At 32.4% G+C, this 19,225-nt stretch overlaps 1 protein-coding gene across 1 annotated transcript in view; it reads right to left on the bottom strand.

Moving 5' to 3' along the window:
• The window catches only part of MDGA2 (MAM domain containing glycosylphosphatidylinositol anchor 2), an 841,090-nt gene that overhangs the window by 24,307 nt on the left and 797,558 nt on the right, over positions 1 to 19,225 (bottom strand). The window contains exons 14-16 of the mRNA XM_065871677.1: positions 16,531 to 16,551; positions 13,187 to 13,342; positions 12,558 to 12,716 (exon numbers count right to left, since the gene is read on the bottom strand). Of these exons, the coding sequence (XP_065727749.1) occupies positions 12,558 to 12,716; positions 13,187 to 13,342; positions 16,531 to 16,551 (336 nt within the window). The remainder of the gene's footprint in view (positions 1 to 12,557; positions 12,717 to 13,186; positions 13,343 to 16,530; positions 16,552 to 19,225) is intronic.

Here is a 19,225-nt window from a genome sequence, read left to right as displayed (position 1 = left end):
CAGGCTCCCTGACTTCAGACTATACTATAAAGCTATAGTAATCGAGACAGTATGGGACTGGCACAAAACCAGAAAGATAGATCAATAGAACAGGATAGAAAGCCCAGAGGTAAACCCATACACATATGGTCACCTTATTTTTGATAAAGGAGGCAGAAATGTACAGTAGAGAAAGGACAGCCTCTTCAATAAGTGGTGCTGGGAAAACTGGACAGGTATATGTAAAAGTATGAGATTAGATCACTCCCTAACATCATACACAAAAAAAAGCTCAAAATGGATTAAAGACCTAAATGTAAGGGCCAGAAAGTATCAAACTCTTAGAGGAAAACATAGGCAGAATGCTCTATGACATAAATCACAGCAAGATCCTTTTTGACCCACCTCCTAGAGAAATGGAAATAAAAACAAAAATAAACAAATGGGACCTAATGAAACTTAAAAGCTTTTGCACAGCAAAGGAAACCATAAACAAGACTAAAAGAAAACCCTCTGAATGGGAGAAAATATTTTCAAAAGAAGCAACTGACAAAGGATTAATCTCCAAAATTTACAAGCAGCTCAGGCAGCTCAATAACAAAAAACCAAACAACACAATCCAAAAATGGGAAGAAGACCTAAATAGACATTTTTCCAAATAAGATATACAGACTGCCAACAAACACATGAAAGAATGCTCAACATCATTAATCATTAGAGAAATGCAAATCAAAACTACAATGAGATATCATCTCACACCAGTCAGAATGGCCATCATCAAAAAATCTAGAAACAATAAATTCTGGAGAGGGTGTGGAGAAAAGGGAACACTCTTGCACTGCTGGTGGGAATGTGAATTGGTTCAGCCACTATGGAGAACAGTATGGAGGTTCCTTAAAAAACTACAAATAGAATTACCATATGACCCAGCAATCCCACTACTGGGCATATACCCTGAGAAAACCAAAATTCAAAAAGAGTCATGTACCAAAATGTTCATTGCAGCTCTATTTACAATAGCCCGGAGATGGAAACAACCTAAGCGCCCATCATCGGATGAATGGATAAAGAAGATGTGGCACATATATACAATGAAATATTACTCAGCCATAAAAAGAAACGAAATTGAGTTATTTGTAGCGAGGTGGATGGACCTAGAGTCTGTCATACAGAGTGAAGTAAGTCAGAAAGAGAAAGATAAATACCGTATGCTAACACATATATATATGGAATCTAAGAAAAAAAAAAAGTCATGAACCTAGGGGTAAGACAGGAATAAAGACAGAGATCTACTAGAGAATGGACTTGAGGATATGGGGAGGGGGAAGGGTAAGTGATAAAGTGAGACAGTGGCATGGACATATATACACTACCAAACGTAAAATAGATAGCCAGTGAGAAGCAGCCGCATAGCACAGGGAGATCAGCTTGGTGCTTTGTGACTACGTAGAGGGGTGGGACAGGGAGGGTGGGAGGGAGGGAGACACAAGAGGGAAGAGATATGGGAACATATGTATATGTATAACTGATTCACTTTGTTATAAAGCAGAAACTAATACACCATTGTAAAGCAATTATACTCCAATAAAGATGTAAAAAATATAAATAAATAAATAATTAAATTGCATTAAACATTAAATAAAGTAATAGTACTTTTTTGAACCTGTTGTCATTGGATGAACAAAGCATTATGTAGCATATACCTTTCAGAAATTATTTGAAGAAATAGCCTGTGTGCGAATTAATTAGGAAAGGACTGCTTGCCTATTCCATGGCCTACCTCTACTATAGCTTCTAGCTGTATCAGTGGTAACTGACTGAGTTGAGCTGTAATAATTTCTACTGATTTCTATTTAAACTGTATTGTTTTTTTCAGAAAGGAAAGTAACAGTTATCTTTTAATTTTTATTTTACTTTATTTTTTGTATTTCTTAAATGTACCCCCTTAGCTTCTTAACCTAGTAGAAGTCCTTCAATAGCTTGCATGTATAAAAATGAAGCCTGCTCCCTCTAAGCTACCAATGCAGTTCAAGTTGTTCTATACATTAAAAAATTATCAATGGATACTTAAGTAAATGTGAGGTGCTAATGTAAACAGATGGCAGTGAATGAATTACCATTTTATATGGAAGTCTTATTTCTCTTGGGTAGCATGGCCTGTTATTTTGATTAAAGTGACAGGAATCAATCCTGTCATCAAATCAGTACATGGAAATTTCTTTTAAATGTTAATAAAATGATTATACACTTTTTAGACTTATTCATTTTAATTAGGCTAACAAAGCAGTGTTTACTATCTGTCTTTCAGAATTTACTTAAAGTAATAAATGCATACTTTTGAAATAAAACACATATTAATATATATGACTTACCATTACTATATCAATAATGATAGATTCCTGTATCTATATTGAATGTATTTTATCTCAGAGAATATGCTTTGCTGTGATCATGTTTACTTTTTCTTAAATAACATTTTCGTTTTACATATATAATATAATTTCAAAGTTGAATTATTACTGTTTATATTTATTGAATGTGTACTATGTGAAAAATATTTTTCTTAGGTCTAAAGAGGCCAGGTCTAAATTATCCCAGATTTTGAATTGGTTTTTGAATAGATTATATAGCTAGATTTTACTTAAAAAGGCAAGTATTACTTTTTTTTATAACAAAAAGACACTAGAAATATAACTGAAATAAGTTCTTTCAAATATATTATAATTTAAGTGTCTTATTCTTATGTGCATAATATTAATTATATTCCATTTTCCAAATCAATGAATACAAATTATTGATTCACTGGTCTATTTTAGAGCTGATGACAAAAATGCTATTAACAGACAACTGATTTTGGAACTTTTTAAAAATCATGTTTATAGCTTTTAAGGTATAAAAGAGAATTCAGTACCAAAATTTACTTAAACTTATGTCCAGGTCATCTTGGTCAACAAAATTAGAACTTGCAAAACAGAATAAAGCTATACAAGAGAAGTTAGATTCAGCAAAGCTGATTCGGAGCATTATTATAGTATTACAGTAAGAAAATTCCAAAGTGAATATGATGGATTGTGTTAATACCCTTTAAAAGTAACTTTAAATCCCCAGAGGCAGTGTATTTACGCTTTGGTAAGCACCAGATATCAATAGGTATGAATTTAATCATCCCCAAGGATTTTCAAATGTTATGTAGTGCCATGACACAAGTTTGAAGTTGGTAAGCAAAACTTAACTATCTTTTTCTTCTGGGTTTCCAAATTCTTATCTTTTGGTCACCAGTCTTTAAGAGTTAGGTGCCAGAGTTAGAGATAACTTTGTTCATCTCATGCTTAGGGATTACAGTCAGAAAGGCTAAATGAACTAAATGCCGTATTATCTCATGAGCAGTGACCTAAGGTTTGGGGTTATTCATGGTGTTATTCAATAACACACTTCTTATTTTAATATTATTTCATATAAATTGCAGTATAAAATATAAGTTGCTTAAATATTATTTATAATTACTGTTACCAAGTACTCTTCTTTCTTTAAGTCCTTACTTTTAATTATTTTACTATAAATATGTGTTTTATATGTTTTAGATAAATAATTTAAATATATGTCCTAAAATGTATATACTTCTTTTTTTAATAGATACTTGAAATTACCAAGTTCATATAAATTAATCTGTAATTTGCTTTACTCCAAAGCCTGGGGAATCACTTGAATATAAATCACATTTTTATTCTAATCATTAATACAGGCTCATTAATTTGAGTTTCAAGATGTGCCAAAATCACCTAGCTCCAGGGAAGAGCTGTCTATTGATAGGTAATTGGTAACATCATCTGTATTATACACACAGACAAAATGGGAAATTATAAAATCATTATTTTCTGCTTGAATAGAAATAGCTGCAGCATTCATTGTTAGTTTTTAAAATATATAATTGCAATGATATCTTAAATAAAAAGTGTCAGTTCACTTTCTCCAGTCATTACCATGCCTTCTTGTATCCAGTTGAATCTCTACATTAGTGTCCAATAAATTTAGTAAAACATAGCTTTCATCAGGCTTTCTATTTCTCTGATATATGCAGATACCTTATATAGATCTTGTCATTATTTGGTTCTAAAGCCAAGCAGGACCCTGTGGGGCCCTCCCAGGTACAAATCCTTTCCAAGCCCTCCATTTCTTGCTTATAGGAACAAGGCTTCAGTTTTCTAGACCTTTCAGGACTACCAAAGGGCAAATTCAAACAGTTGCTAACCAGAAAAGTGAAGGAATGCAGAAACAAAGGAGGAACAGTCAAGAAACAATAGAGCAGTGACGGTGCAGGGTCCTGGTTCCTCCTGAAGTATACATAATAACATCTTCGAATTCTTCTGCACGAACTAAGGCCCCCACCTAGGTGGAGGATGGTAACATATGGCTGAGCACAAGATTCCTGGAGCACTGCCCTGTTACCTCAGCACCAACCAATCAGAAGAAAGTCTCATACCCTGCATCGCTCACCCCAAAGTTTGCTTATAAAAACGCTTCCCCAAAAACCATCAGGGAGTTTGGGCTTTGTAGCTTGACCTGTGTGTTCTCCTTGCTTGGCTTTTGCAATAAACCTTTCCCTGATACAAACTCTGACACTTGGGTTTGTTTGGCCTCACTGTGCATGGGGCACACTAACTTGCATTCAGCAACACTTACCTCTTTTAGAGGATGGTTTACATTTCTTTTCTTCTTTAGAAACTTTATTTTAACTCTGCTGTTCTAGGTGTTCTCTCCTTGTTCACCCATGGCATGGGCCTATCATGCATTTTTGGTGTATATTACTTTTTGGCTTTTATTCAGTAATTTATTACCCTAAATAAATTATAAACTATTTGATGGATAAGAACCTTCTATCTTAATTCTCTTTTATCCTTTATAGTTCCCTAAACACCACTAGGCACATAGCATGTGCAATTCATCCTATTGAACAGAAATGAGTGAATCTAAGACCTAAGGGTAAAAGTACTCATCATAATAAAACTGCACTTCCAATGAAGTTAGTTTAAAAAGGCTGGTACACTGGATGAGAAACAAAAGCATTTAACTTATTTGCTTACCATTAATTTGATTGATGAAATAATACTGTTTATTAATTACACTGAAAATGAGATGTATATTTGAAACATAAGACTTTCTCAGTCACATTATTAATTTTGTTTAAACATCCTAGCTTCTACTATACATTGTCTGAGGCAATGTAGGGGATCAGAATTTGCCACCCTAAAATATGTCTCTTTGGCATATTAATTGTTTTAAGCTTGTTATTTTCTGAGAAACAGCAGAAGTGGGAAAGACTCTGAAAACCAAGTAGGAGTTGTCCCTTTGTAAGAAACATGTACATTTATAAGGGAAATCTCCATTTGTAAGTGTGTCTCCCTCTTATACCTGGACACATGTATACATGAGGACAACCAGGTCTCTAGAAACTCTTATCAATAGAGAAGGCAATGACTTAAATCTGCATCACAATCACCCAGTTACTGCACTTTTCCTGGTAACCTCCCATAGCTGACTCTCCCTACCCTCAACAACCTCTTTTATCTTTAGCTGAGGAGGGTATTCAAGGTGAGGACTTTGGCCATTTTGATGAGTTACTCAGTTTTTCTGGGTCTCTCCCATGTATACACGTTACTAAACTTTGTTTGATTTTCTCCTGTTAATTTATCTCATGTCAATTTAATTCTTAGACCAGACAGAACCCAGAGAAGTAGAGGAAAACTTCTTCCTCAACAGGACCATCATCAATGAGTAATTAAATAGGAAGAAAATTTAGGGACAGTTGGTGGTTCATAACCAGAGACTTAAAAGGTAAATGTACTACATATTACATATGGTCTTAATAGAGAGTCTGTGACAAGGATCTGTAATAATATTTTGATTATACGTGGTAATAAATCATGGTTAAAGTCTATCTACCACCCTCTTAAAAAATACATCTTAATTTAACAAAGCAGTTTACTGAATGAATATCTTCTTTCTATTGCATTGTTTTCACACTGATGACATTGGCATTATCAGTATTAACTACAAACAAGACTTCACTGAAAGCATTATATAATTCTTAACAGAAAGAATGGCTTAATATCAATTATTAACTAACAGCCCACTGTAGGTAGCTATTCTCTAACATTTAACTGTAGAATACTAAATAACTTTATCTATTCTCTCAGCCACCAGAGAATTGTCTTTTACAAGGACCTTAATTCTGAGAAATTATCAAGATGTAAGTATCTCAAAATTACATATTTATTTTGCTGAGATTCTTCTACAGTCAATGTAATTGAGACTCTAAAATAATGGCACCTTAATATTTTTTTTTTCAGGCTCAAATCGACTCTCACACGGTATTTAATGCCAAGGGGAAAAAATATGTGAGTAGATGTTCTGTTTTACAAATATATCTGAGATATAAGCAAAAATGTTGATTTAAAAAATACTAATCAGAAGAAATATGATCTTTAACTAAAATAAGAATAAAAATCAGACTCCTAAAATCATGCAAAAGATTGTCACCTTTGCTTTCTCTACACCTTGTATAAAAACATTTAAGTCCCCTTTTAAAAATCTTTGAATGTCAGCACTGAGAAAGCTTTAATCCAGCTCTTGCTAAAGGATAACCTGAGAAACTTAATTGAGGTTAATTTCAGATTCATTAAATTTTATTTCTACATTTTGTTAGATCATCATAAGGTAACATGGATCATAATATTTCAGCTGAAAACCCAAATTTTATTCTTTAATGTTATTATGGCCTTTCAGTATATACAACTTTTATTTGTACATGTTTCATGTTTTTTCTAAAAATACTACATGAAGATATTGCTAAGAGTATAGCAATATCTATATAGTATAGCAATATCTATATTGCTTATAGATACTGAGTACTTTTATAAAATACTAAGTACTTTCATAAAGATAAATTTCCCTTTAATTAATTAAGAAATATGTGACACTTTTGCTTTCCTCTACACTTTAGCTGCCAGATAACTTAAATTCAAATTCAAGTTAAGTCAGTGATTAACTTCTATTTTTTTTCCAACCTATCCTATAAGGTCTTGGTGAAACTACCTTCTGGTTTCAATCTAAACTCATACTTTCATTTCCCTCATGTTGTCATTCTTCTAGCACACTCAGAAGCTAAAGTATCTATTTTTGGATGATTTTTAAAAAATCTATTGAGCATTTGTTTTTTCCAGAGGATCAAATATAAATAAATCATGCTATTGCTCTCAAGGAGCTTACAGTCTAACAGGGGTCAGGATGACAAACATTATGATAAAGATGTGCACCAGGTGTTAGGAGAACAGAAGGAGCAGGGAGGATGGGGAGGAACTTGAGCAGATGTCTTTGAGTTGGATTTTGAAGGAAGAATATGAGTAACCTAGATGATTAAAGAGGTGAAAAAGTACTACTTCTACCATATGTTTTTAAAAATATTCATTTACTTAACAAATATTTATGGATGGTCAAATAAACATTTACATTTGCAGGGTACCATGTGATGAGAAGAATCATTGTTTCTACTCTTCCAAAGTATACAGTTCAAGCAGGACAAAAAACAGAGTCTGTAAAGAAGCCCCAGATACAACACAGATTGATTTGGAGAACTTCAGGTATAACTAGAATAAACCATGGAGCTGCCCCAAGGAGATGCCAGAAAAGCATGTATCCTTGAGGCCCTTACATTACTAGTTTTAGAGAATGATCTTTATCCCCAGAAACTAGGGGCCAAAGAGACAGCAAGGAAGGCAGTTAGCAGACTAATTCAGTACAATACACAAGAAGGGATGGAGAGTCAAACTGAGCATTATATCCTAAAATACATTTCAAAACACTGAGAATTGATGTCCTGATCGCCAACCTCTCCAACTCTCTCTATATCCCTGATCAGTATCGATTTCCTTTTGCCACTTTCCTAAAATGGTTTACTCTTTGAAAATGAAACCTTTGCATTTATTTTAAACAGAAAATAGAAACTGTTAAAAAGACAAATTTCACATCTGTTTGCTGTTCTTGCATCTAAGAATGAATCAAAAGCCACATTCTTAATTGTTTTCATCCCATCTCAGTAGAAGAGACATTAGTATCCTCTTCAAGGCTAATCCCCCACCAGACCTCTAAATTCTCATCTCTTCAAGAAACTTGCTTCCCTCTGATTTGTGTATCTCTAAACTTACCCTTTCTTTTAACTCTTTTTTCTCTTATTTAAGTCCTTTTACAATCCCACATCTCTCTACTTCATCACTTCTTCCTCACCCTCAAGATTCATGACAATAGATGTCATTAATGAACTCCTTTTCCTTGCTTCCCATTTGTTCCACAATGAAATTAGCTTTCTAGAGGCACAACTGTATTTGAACCATTGTTATCAAGTTCAATGAATGTATTCATAAGTGTCTTTTGTATTTTTATATTTAATTTCCTGTATGTTATGATGCTTATATTTCAAATTCTCATTTCTAGAAACAAATGAAATACATATTTTACTGATTTTTAATAAGCTCTTGTCATATCCAGTGACCTCATATGAGGTTCAATTTCTTTGTAAGAAAATTAGAAATTTAGCTGATTAATCAATCAAAATGCCTCCTAGTGGTCATAGGATTGCTGAAATAGTCTTATATTATTGTCAATAGCCAGATCATGTACATTGTATTATATCATGTACATATGAATCAACAGTTAAAGGGTGACACATTAGAGCTTTCATTTATATTTTATTAAGTCAATTTTGATGGAAACTTAACAAGAAATTGTACCACTGTGGCAGATAACCTCTAAGATGCTACCCAATGATATCAGCCTCCTAGGATTAACACTCTTGTGTCATTTCCTCCCCTTGAATGTGAGTTGAAACGATCAATCAGTTATAATAAATAGAATAAGTTATGGGATATCACTCCAGTCATCAAGTTGTTAAAAATTCTTGGGCATGTATTTGCTCTCTCTTCATAGATTGCTTGCTCTGGAGGAGGCCTGCTGCCAGGAGACAGTCCTATAGAGACATCACATGGCAAAAAACTGAGAAAAGCCTCTGGCCAACAGCCAGCCAGAAATCAGTATCCTTAGTCCAACACCTGTGAGGGAGTGAGACCTGCCAAAAACCTAGTGAGTGGGCTTAGAAGGGTATTGTCCCCAAATGAGGTCTTCAAATTAGACAGCAGTCCTACCTGATAGCTTTTCTGCAACCTCATGAGAGACCTAGAGCTACAGACACTCAGATAAGCCATACCCATACTCGTGACCCACAGAAAATATGAGATCATAAATGATTTAAAGTATAAAATGTTTTTAGTTTTAAAGTACAAAATGTGGGAGAAATTTATCATGCAGCAATAGATAAGTAATATAACATATCTGACTTTATTTCAAAGAGGAACCTCTTTTCTAAATAATGAATAACTGATCACCCTTTTTTGTATTATTAAAAAAATTGTGACTCTTTGCAATGATATATTGTCCGTTAGTCCCAGTTAAAAGAGCAATGATTATTTATGGTTGACCAGGAAGTAATAACTGCAAGTAGGCTATTAGAAATCCAGGACAAATCATTTTTGAATCTGGATTTCCAAAAGAAGGAATAAAACTAAGACTGTAATTTGTAAAAACCAGTGACTACAAATGCACCCCAGTTTAACAGATGAATGAGTGTCTTAGAATAATATTTGCAAAGAGGAAGGGTTTTAGATACAGGCAGCAACTCTCTAATGAGGTAGTTCACCTAGCCATCACTAATTAGTCATGTCTGGAACAGATATTTTTGCCTAGATTTTAGTAAGCAGCATGATTGTGTCCTGCTGAGAGGGGACCCAAGTGACAGACCTAATACCTGCAACCTTCAACCATCTGAGGAAGCAGAGAAATGGCACAGGTTTCAAAGTGGTAAATATTTGAGAACATGGAAGAAATGGAGAACTGCCTTCTCTTTGAAATAAGCAGAACAAAACTAGCAGAACAAGGAGGCATTCACTGACAATAAAGAGCATAAGAATAACAACTGTGAAGTTAAAAGTATATTGAAATTATCTTGGGATTCAGCATAAATATGCAGAAAGTTTGAGGGAGCTCTAAGGTAGCCAGCCTCAAAAATAAGGTAAATACATAGTTTACTCATTAAAGTAATTCAATATATTGATCTTGGAATTATTTATTTAAAAACCATTTTAAATATGCCTGTTCCAAGGTAAATCAGGAGAAAAAAAAGTCCATGAAATATATTTGAAATAGAGAGTAAGTAAAATCATACCTCATCAACTAAAGGGAAGAATTAGAGTTGAGCTAATTCTCTTTGTAATGAGAGTAATCTCACAATAAGTCAGATGGTTTGGCAATTGTGTGGAGATTTATTTCCTTCATAGTTTAGGCCGTAGTGAACCCATGACTATTCTCACAGCTTTCTAATTGCTTTTCCAGTCCATATTCTGTTTCTCAATAATTTTACCCACACTTATAAGATTTATTTTTCCAAATCATATATCTCACTATGCTTGTTGTCTACACAAAATTCGTAATAATTCCGCCCTGACTACTAAATAGCTAAGCTTTCACAACATTGCAAAGGTCTCCCTGCAGAGTGGCAAAGCAGGCAAACTACGTGTCCAGCTTCCCAGGTTAGTATTTTGGCTTCACTACTTATCAGTTATGATATGATGGGCATGGTAATTAAAATTCTCTATATTTTAGTTTCCTTATCTATAAAAAACAGGATAACAATTTTAATGAGTGCAAATATTTATTGTGAACATTAAGAGAAATAACCCATCACGTGTTAGGAAGAGTGGCCTGGTCCATTATGATTACTTCATAAATATTAGCTATTACTTTATTATTGATAATATTGCTGCTCTTTGAAATTCAAAGTAACCTAAGATTATGTGTGTCTACCATCTGATAGAAGATTTTATATATGTTATCTCATTTAACTTGAACTACATATTTCTGAATTAGGAATTATTATTCCTATTTTACAGATGAGGAGAGCAAGATCTAGACATTTTAAGTGACTTCTGTAAATTCTTACAGTGACTGACTGCTACAACCAAATTCCCACCCAGGTTTCCTAACTTCATGTTGAGGGCATTTTTTGCTGCATAAGGGTTTTCCTTTCTGGGCTTGTCACCTACTGCTCCACTGTGAAGAATATGGAGTAATAATGTTGGCTATGAATTTGAACACCAGCATAACCAGTTACTTGTAATTCATACAAACTCACTGAGGTTCAGTTTTCTCGACTGTGAAACATGGATAATGATGCTCATTTTTATAAATTTATTAAAAGGATTACTTCACTTACATAAGTATAGTAGCTGGTATATATCATGTGCACAATTTTGTTACTTTATATGAAAATATTTACACTTTTATTTTGTTAAATTTATCTTAAGACCATATTATCCTCATATCTTGCATTTTACTTCCTCATTACCAGTGCTTTAATCTTCCCTATGCTTATCTCTGTCTATTGAAAATGTACACTTCTTTCATAGAGAAACATTTCCCTTTGTCCCAAAGCATTGCCTTATCCTCCAAATAGACAGAGATCCACAATCCCTTGCCAATCTCTGTGGAGCTAGATATGCTTCACCATTCAGAATTTTGTCTTACTTTAGAAAGTTAAAAGAGGGTATGTCTTGTATATTATGTAACATCCCCAGGAAAGAACTGAAACAGAATCCCATAATTAAACATAGTAATAGTTTTGCTGTAAATAGTACATATGTTCACACTCATTTGGATAAATAAAGACTATACATATGTTCATATCAGTTCAGGCCAGATATTCTAACACATGTAGATCAGGTTAGCATGTGTTGTCAGATAATCACGTTTAAAACAATTTTGAGTTCAGTTGTTTTGATTTTAGAATTGCACATAAAGAATTGTAGATCTGCATGAATTCCTTCCACCCACCGCCCTTACCAGGTTTGTTAGGTTCCTTCTCGAGGTTATGTGGTATTCTATCTAGCATGATTGCGTATTTACTCATCTTAGCCTTTGTTATTCTTAAGGTCTCTAAGGGCAGGAAGTGTGTCTTTATATTTGTATGTTTTTCAGGATCAAGGATGTTCTCAAATCCTACTAGATGTGTTAGGCATACTTTATAAACAAGAAACGATCACCAATATTCCAAATGTGTAGATAGTGCTAAAAGTACTTGTCTTCCAAGTATGGCAATGCTTCTTTTCACTGTCATTAATATACACTGAGGCATTATTCAAGCAAATTTCTTTGGAAACAAACAGAGTAAATTATACTGGTATTAATTTCCAAGAAGATCTCATAAAGAACTTAACCTATTGATGGTCTGCCTGAATTAAGATTCTAGAGGAGGTAGGTAATGCACCCAAATTTCAAATTTTAATATAAATTTGGGAAATTAGGACATGATGGGGGAACATTCCTAGCATCTTATTTTGCAATTTGCTGGTAAGCCATTTAAAAGTCAATGATGATACTCTTTGACTAAAATTGATTTCATGCTATGTGTTTGTGAACCTTTTTCTTCTGAGTTATGATTTACTTTTGAATAAACATAGTAATTCTTTCCATCTCACCTATATGTTGTCCATACATGTGATAAAAGAAGCTGAGACAATATGCAGTGTTTGTGGGTCCATAAGGGTTTTTGGGAGCTATGCTGAAAACAGGGCTGAGAAGTCGAGCCTTTTCTCCTTCCAATCTGGGTCTAGATGTCTCAATGTACATATAAAAACCTTAAAAAGACAAAATAAAGTGTTTAAGCAAATTATTATTAGGCAACATGAAATTTAAAATCACTGAGAAGTTCTAGAGTTTTCATACAAAGTAAAGATTGATAGGAGAGTCTGCATCTCATTTATAAAATGTATATATACAAACATAATATAAAGAATAAATAATCTATATAAAGATAAAATTGTTTAAAATGTATAAAAACTTGAGATAAAATTGGAATTTTAGACTTGAATTATCAAAAAAAAATTCCTAAACTCTATATATGTCAGTGAGTTCTGAGTGAAAATTAATGATTACAGACTTTGGAAATATCTGAATTATTTGTATGGTACATAAAAATTTCATGTTTTATTCCAAAATCTTCAAATCTATTGCTAAACATTATCTTGCATTTCATATTAACAGCATTTCTAAAAAGTCCAAGGCTGGAGTATGATTGTTATGAACACAACATTTCATACCCTCATACCTTCTTTGGAGCCACTACGATCAGCGTTAGGTCCAGTGTTTGGAGTATATTTTGTATTTCTTGTTGCAGTACTTTGCTTTGTCCAGTCAAAATTGTCTGTATCATCTTGGGTAAACAAACAAATGTTACCATCTTCAAATCCACAGTGAAATTCTCCTGTTGACGAATTTTAATTAAAATAATTAAGATAAATTAAATGAATACAAATATTGCAATATTCTTATAAGAAAAATTTAAAACATTATACAGCAATAATAATGCAAGATTGCAATAATGGCACCATAGCCAAAATAATGCACAAGATGATGACTAAACTTAAAACTATTTCAATTTTAATGAAAATGAAAAATAATCTTGATATGTAAAGCAGTCTCTTATTTAATAATTTAAACCCAAACCATTTTCCTCTGAAATATCCAGATAAATGAAATTAAAGAATACAATGCATGCTTGTATTATGGCTGAAGAATTTCCCCAACTTTCATTGTTCAAGTATAGGTACAATCCAAACAAAACTGTCAATTAGAAAAAGATCTTTATTAATTTACCCAACAGCACTTTAAAGCTGTATACCTTGAGGTTACAATTTTTCACTCCATGTCTCGAGATGCTTTCACATATACCCATTTGCACAAATGGAAGTTTACTTAGGGGAAGATAATGGCAAATTATTTTTAAAAGTAGTTATCTTTCATGCTTTATTTGAATGTAGATTTGCCAGGTGCTTGAAATTCACTAGAAATAAAGTAATGAAGAGAACTTTATGAAGACCCTGTGGAAGGACTGGGATTTCTTGGGATTTCACATGCTGAGTTAAGGCCCAACAACAAGTTCACTGAGAGCTTTCCTTAAGTGTCCCTGAAATGAGGGTGGTAGTAATATTTCTAGGTATCAAAAGGTTTTCTTACTGGGATGGACCCTGCTTGAAACAGGGGGGTAAATAATGGAGTTTATAATCTCCACCAGATACAAAATTAAAATTATCCTTAACTGAAAAAAAAAACCCACGTAGTTTATATTATTTCATTCAAACTTATAAGAACTCTATGAAAATACAGAAATGCTAACTCATGAGGCTGATGTAGGAGAAAGCTTTGGCTAATTCCAGATAGTAAATAATGAAGTCAAAAGTGAGTACAGATTCCCTGCAATTCATAAAGATATAAACACCTAAATAATAAAAACTCCCATTTTTTTCCCCCTGCAATGGGTTACATTTATCAGATATTCCTGGGAGTGGAGCCCTTGAAGTTGGGATCATGTCTTTGAATTAATCTGTGTGTTTCTATACACTAACAATGAACTATCAGAAAGGGGAATAAGAAAACAATCTCATTTTCAGTAGCATCAAAAAGAATGAAATACTCAGGAATAAACTTAGCTAACGAGATGAAAGACTTGTACATTGAAAACTATGAAACATTGATGAAAGAAATTAAAGAAGACAAAATAAATGGAAAGATGTCTCGTGTTCTTGGATTGGAAGAATTAATATTGTTAAAATTTCTATACTACTCAAAGTGATCTATATATTCAATGCAATCCCCATGACAATGCCAGTGGCGTGTTTTTTTTTTTTAATAGAAATAGAAAATATTCCTAAAATTCTTATTGAACCACAAAAGACCCCAAATTGCCAACACAATTAGGAGGAGGAAGAACAATGCTGGAAACATCACACTTACTGATTTTAAAATATATTGCAAAGCTACAGTAATCAAAAGAGTATAGTAGTTTTATACTATTGGTGGCAATGTAAATTGGTACAGCTATTATGGAAAACAGTATGAAGGTTCCTAAAAAAACCTAAATACAGAACTACCATATTATCCAGCAATACCTCTTAAGAATATATAACCAAAGGAAATGAAATGAGTACCTCAAAGAGGTATGTGCATTCACATGTTCACTGCAGTATTATTTGCAATATATGAGAAATAGAAACAACCTAAGTGTCCATTAATGGACTGTATTTACTTTTAATCTTCTCATGACAACTGTTTTTAAACATTTCTACTGGAAGTGCAGTCAGAGTACTTACCTTCAAAAGAATTATAATCAATATAGTAACTAATTAGCAATAGTACCCTGGGTAGAAGCCAGGGAGAACCTGATTTATGCCATTAGTTCATCTTGAAGCTGTCATGTATTTGTTCTTTTAGCAAATGATCATTGAACACCTGCTAAATATGAGATGCTGTGATAGACACAAAGATAGTGAGATGTAGAGAGAAATTAGAAACAGATTTAGTTCTTAAGTATCTTACAGTCTACTGGAGGATATGAGAAAATCAAAAATAGCTTCCACATAGATGAAGATAAATTGTTATGGAAAATCAAAACGAGGGAATAATTAATGGAGGAAGAAGTATTTGTGCTAAACATTATAAGAAAAATGAACCTCAAAGAGTTGGTAATAATATCCACATTAAAGGGTCATTGTGATGACTAAATGAACTTTTATGCACTGAAACAAGATGTGAACAATAAAGATCTATAAAAATATTCAGTATTAGTATTTGGACATGCAAAAGTGGAGTAAAAGAGGATCTTTGGTAAGAAATACAGCAAGAACAGGGGTTAGAGAATTTGGTCTTTGTTATATAATCAGTTAAAGGCCATTGCAGAAAAGAGAATACAGTAAAATGAGAAAAAAGATTTGGACATTTTCTTCACTAAGTATAGGAAATTGAGAATGTTGAATGGATATGTGTAAGAGTATAAAGGTGGCTAGTCTCTTGTTAGACAAGAACAATATATTTCTAGACACAAAATAGAAGACAAAAAAATCAATTCTTAATTTTAAAATGAAATATTATCAAGAGGATGGTGCTCAGATTATCTTCTTCTTCATAGAAGATTGGGATATACAATAATGATCCATGAAAATTCTTGCTTAAACCATTCAAATACTAACTTTCTAAGTAAATATAATATTTCATGAGTGGAATGTAGAAATCAAAGAATGAAAATTAAAGAAACAAATAATAGCAATACAAATAATATGCAATGCCACAAAAGAAACAACAGTTTATTATTTGTAGTTTACACAAATAACATTTGTTAACTGTGTAAACTACAGTTACACAAATAACAAATGTTAAGCATGTTGGGGAAATGGCTCCATATTTAGGAAAAGTCAATTATCAACATTAAATTATTTGTCTTTACACCCATATCTTTTGAAATTTAAAATTTACAATTATGTCAGTTTTACTGTTTCCAAGCCATTCTATTTTAAACCAAATATGAACAGTTGCTAAATAAACTTTGTATGTTTATGCATTTTCTATTTTTCTTAATTGTCAAATACAGTGCCATTTTTAAAGTGAAAATATACTTACTCAAATGAGGATTAACAGGAGCTACAAGAAAAGCAAAAAATAATGTTAGCATGGCTTGAATGTCTTTTATAAATCAAAGTCTAATCAGTGTCTCATAGTGCCTAACCAAAACTTAATGATCTTGCCCACTGTGGCCATGGAGAATTATATCTGCAATCCATTTTGTTCTAGAGGATTGAATAGAATGTACTTTGTAGCTCAGCAGTAACAGCCTCAAAGTACCCAAAAGATCAATGCTAAATAGCTGTGGGATTTGTTCATTTTCCAAGGAATGGAGTTGCTGATCTTTTATATCTTAACCAGTGCTAAACAAAACCGAGAAATCAAAACTGAGGCTGACAACCTATAATCTAGATGTTTAACAATGAATGCAATTATCCAACAGAGATTACACTTTAGGTTTTTTTTTTGCTGTTATCTACTTCTGGTGAAACTAAAGCAATCCTCATATCATGTCATTATGTGTGTCCCAAAACAAATAGCTACTATGATGCTGCTTTAATTACATTTACACACACACACACACACACACACACACACACACACACACAACACACAGTCTTCAAATGCTAAGCAATGCATTTGTATTTTCCTGTACCAGAATAAATACTTATCTCAAAAAACTAATTGTGTTTGCAATATAAATGCCAATTGACTTCTACCTGAAGAGGAATGAATACTTTAAATATTACTGAAACAGCAACAAAAATATGTCTAACCTAAGAGACAAAATGGTAGCTGTATATATCGATTAGGCGTTTATCACTCTGAGAGAAAATTCCATTCTGGATAAAAGAAAGCATTATTGCGGTCTCCCAAGATTACAATGGACAGTTAATCTAACCTCCAGAAGGTTGTCTACTTTGTTGTTAATTCCTAGTATTTGCCATTAACCACTTTTGTTAAACTTGGACATACTAGTAAAGTATGATATTCAAAAATACACACACATGCATGAAATAAGTTCATATATAATTGTTAAATTTAGTACACTGAGATCAATTTTAACCAAGTGATTAGTTTCTCAATAAATTACTGTTTACTATTTCTACATTGAGAAGACAGACTATTCCCATTATTTTAGTTGTTCCAGTTGTTCATTCCCCATTGTAAATTATGAAATGAATAACACAGAGAAGGGACTATACATTTATTAGTTCCACTGAAGGGGAGAAAAAATAATTATCTTTCTTGCAAAGTATCGGTATATTTTAATTTGAAAATTAATTGTTAAAAATTAAAATTATTTCATAATTAGAATAATATGAAGTTACAATTTTTATATATTGTCTTTGAAAGAAGTAAGCATCTTTAAATTATAATTTAGTTCTAAGAAATGTCACAGCTACATGTAACCTGTGACCAGACTGAATTTTGAGACTTCTCCTACAATATTTTCATCACCAAATTCACTATAAATATCGCAATTAACCTTGTGAAAATTTGCCATTCTAAATTTGAAATATTGCAGTGAGTCTATTTTTCTTTTTTCAAACTAGCATGTCAAATTTCTTATAGATGCCTATATACATTATATGCTTATATACACTAAAGTATACTTTACCCAAGTCCATAGTATATAGAAGTTATTTTTAATTAAAATGTTTAAGATTTTAATAAGCATGCCTAAGATATAAAGATAATTAAAGAAAGTTGGAACTAAACATAATATCTATTTTCCAGATTTATTTTTCATTTCATTTGTTACCTCAGAGTTTTCAATAAGAACTACTGAGTTTATGAAGATTTTTTTCTATATCTCTGTAAGACAAGTTCTAATAATTTCTAAACTTAGCAAATAAGTAAAGATTTCTGTCATGGAGGAGTGAGTCCTAGTTTTAGTCAGAGTTAGTCATTTCATAGTTGTTTAACTCTACAGGATACAAACTTTCTGGGTCTTAATATCTTCATCTTTTAAAGGAATGGATGGTAATGCATGGTTTACAATGCCCCTCCATATTACATAGTTTACAGTTTTACAACTTAGGGGCAGGGAGCATAAATACTAGTTAGGAGGAGATAATTCATATTTTATAAAAACGTATGACACTAAAAATTTAGAAAAATATACTGGGATGTTATCTAGTTGTCTGCTCGATGGAATCATGAAGGTGATTACAGAATAACAATTGCTCTTCTGCAATAATAGTTATATCACTAACAAGAAAATGTACATTTTTAAAAGAATCATATTCAAGAAAATATACACAGTGATTCTAATGCTTTTACATTCCTTGATCCTGTATGAATATTCCACTATACATTATATATTTCAATTTTTTAATGAAAATTGAATATATAATGCCCAATGTGTACTCTAATGAGAGTGAAGAAAAGTGACTTCACAACTCTAATGAGTTTTTAATAATTTCACTTTATTTTTTTACTTCTGACAGTATTCACTGTTACCCTCTTAAGTAGGAAAAAATACTTAATGCTAAACAGAATGGAGAACTTCAGCTGCAAAAAACCTCATTCTATTATCTTTTTTTAACTCAAACCTTAACAATCAATAATAAAAAGAATAATATTCCACTGAAGTAATGAAACACATATGAAATATTTTGCCAGTGACTTATTCAACCTTGAGAAATACATTGATGATTTTAGAGCTAGTCTTTGAATATTATAAATTTCAACCAAAAAAATGTACATAAATTTCAACTGATAAAATATTAATCTGTCAGGTATATGT

Source organism: Phocoena phocoena, chromosome 2 (genome assembly GCF_963924675.1).
Source record: "Phocoena phocoena chromosome 2, mPhoPho1.1, whole genome shotgun sequence".
NCBI lineage: Eukaryota > Metazoa > Chordata > Mammalia > Artiodactyla > Phocoenidae > Phocoena > Phocoena phocoena.
This window is presented reverse-complemented; position numbering and strand designations above follow the sequence as displayed.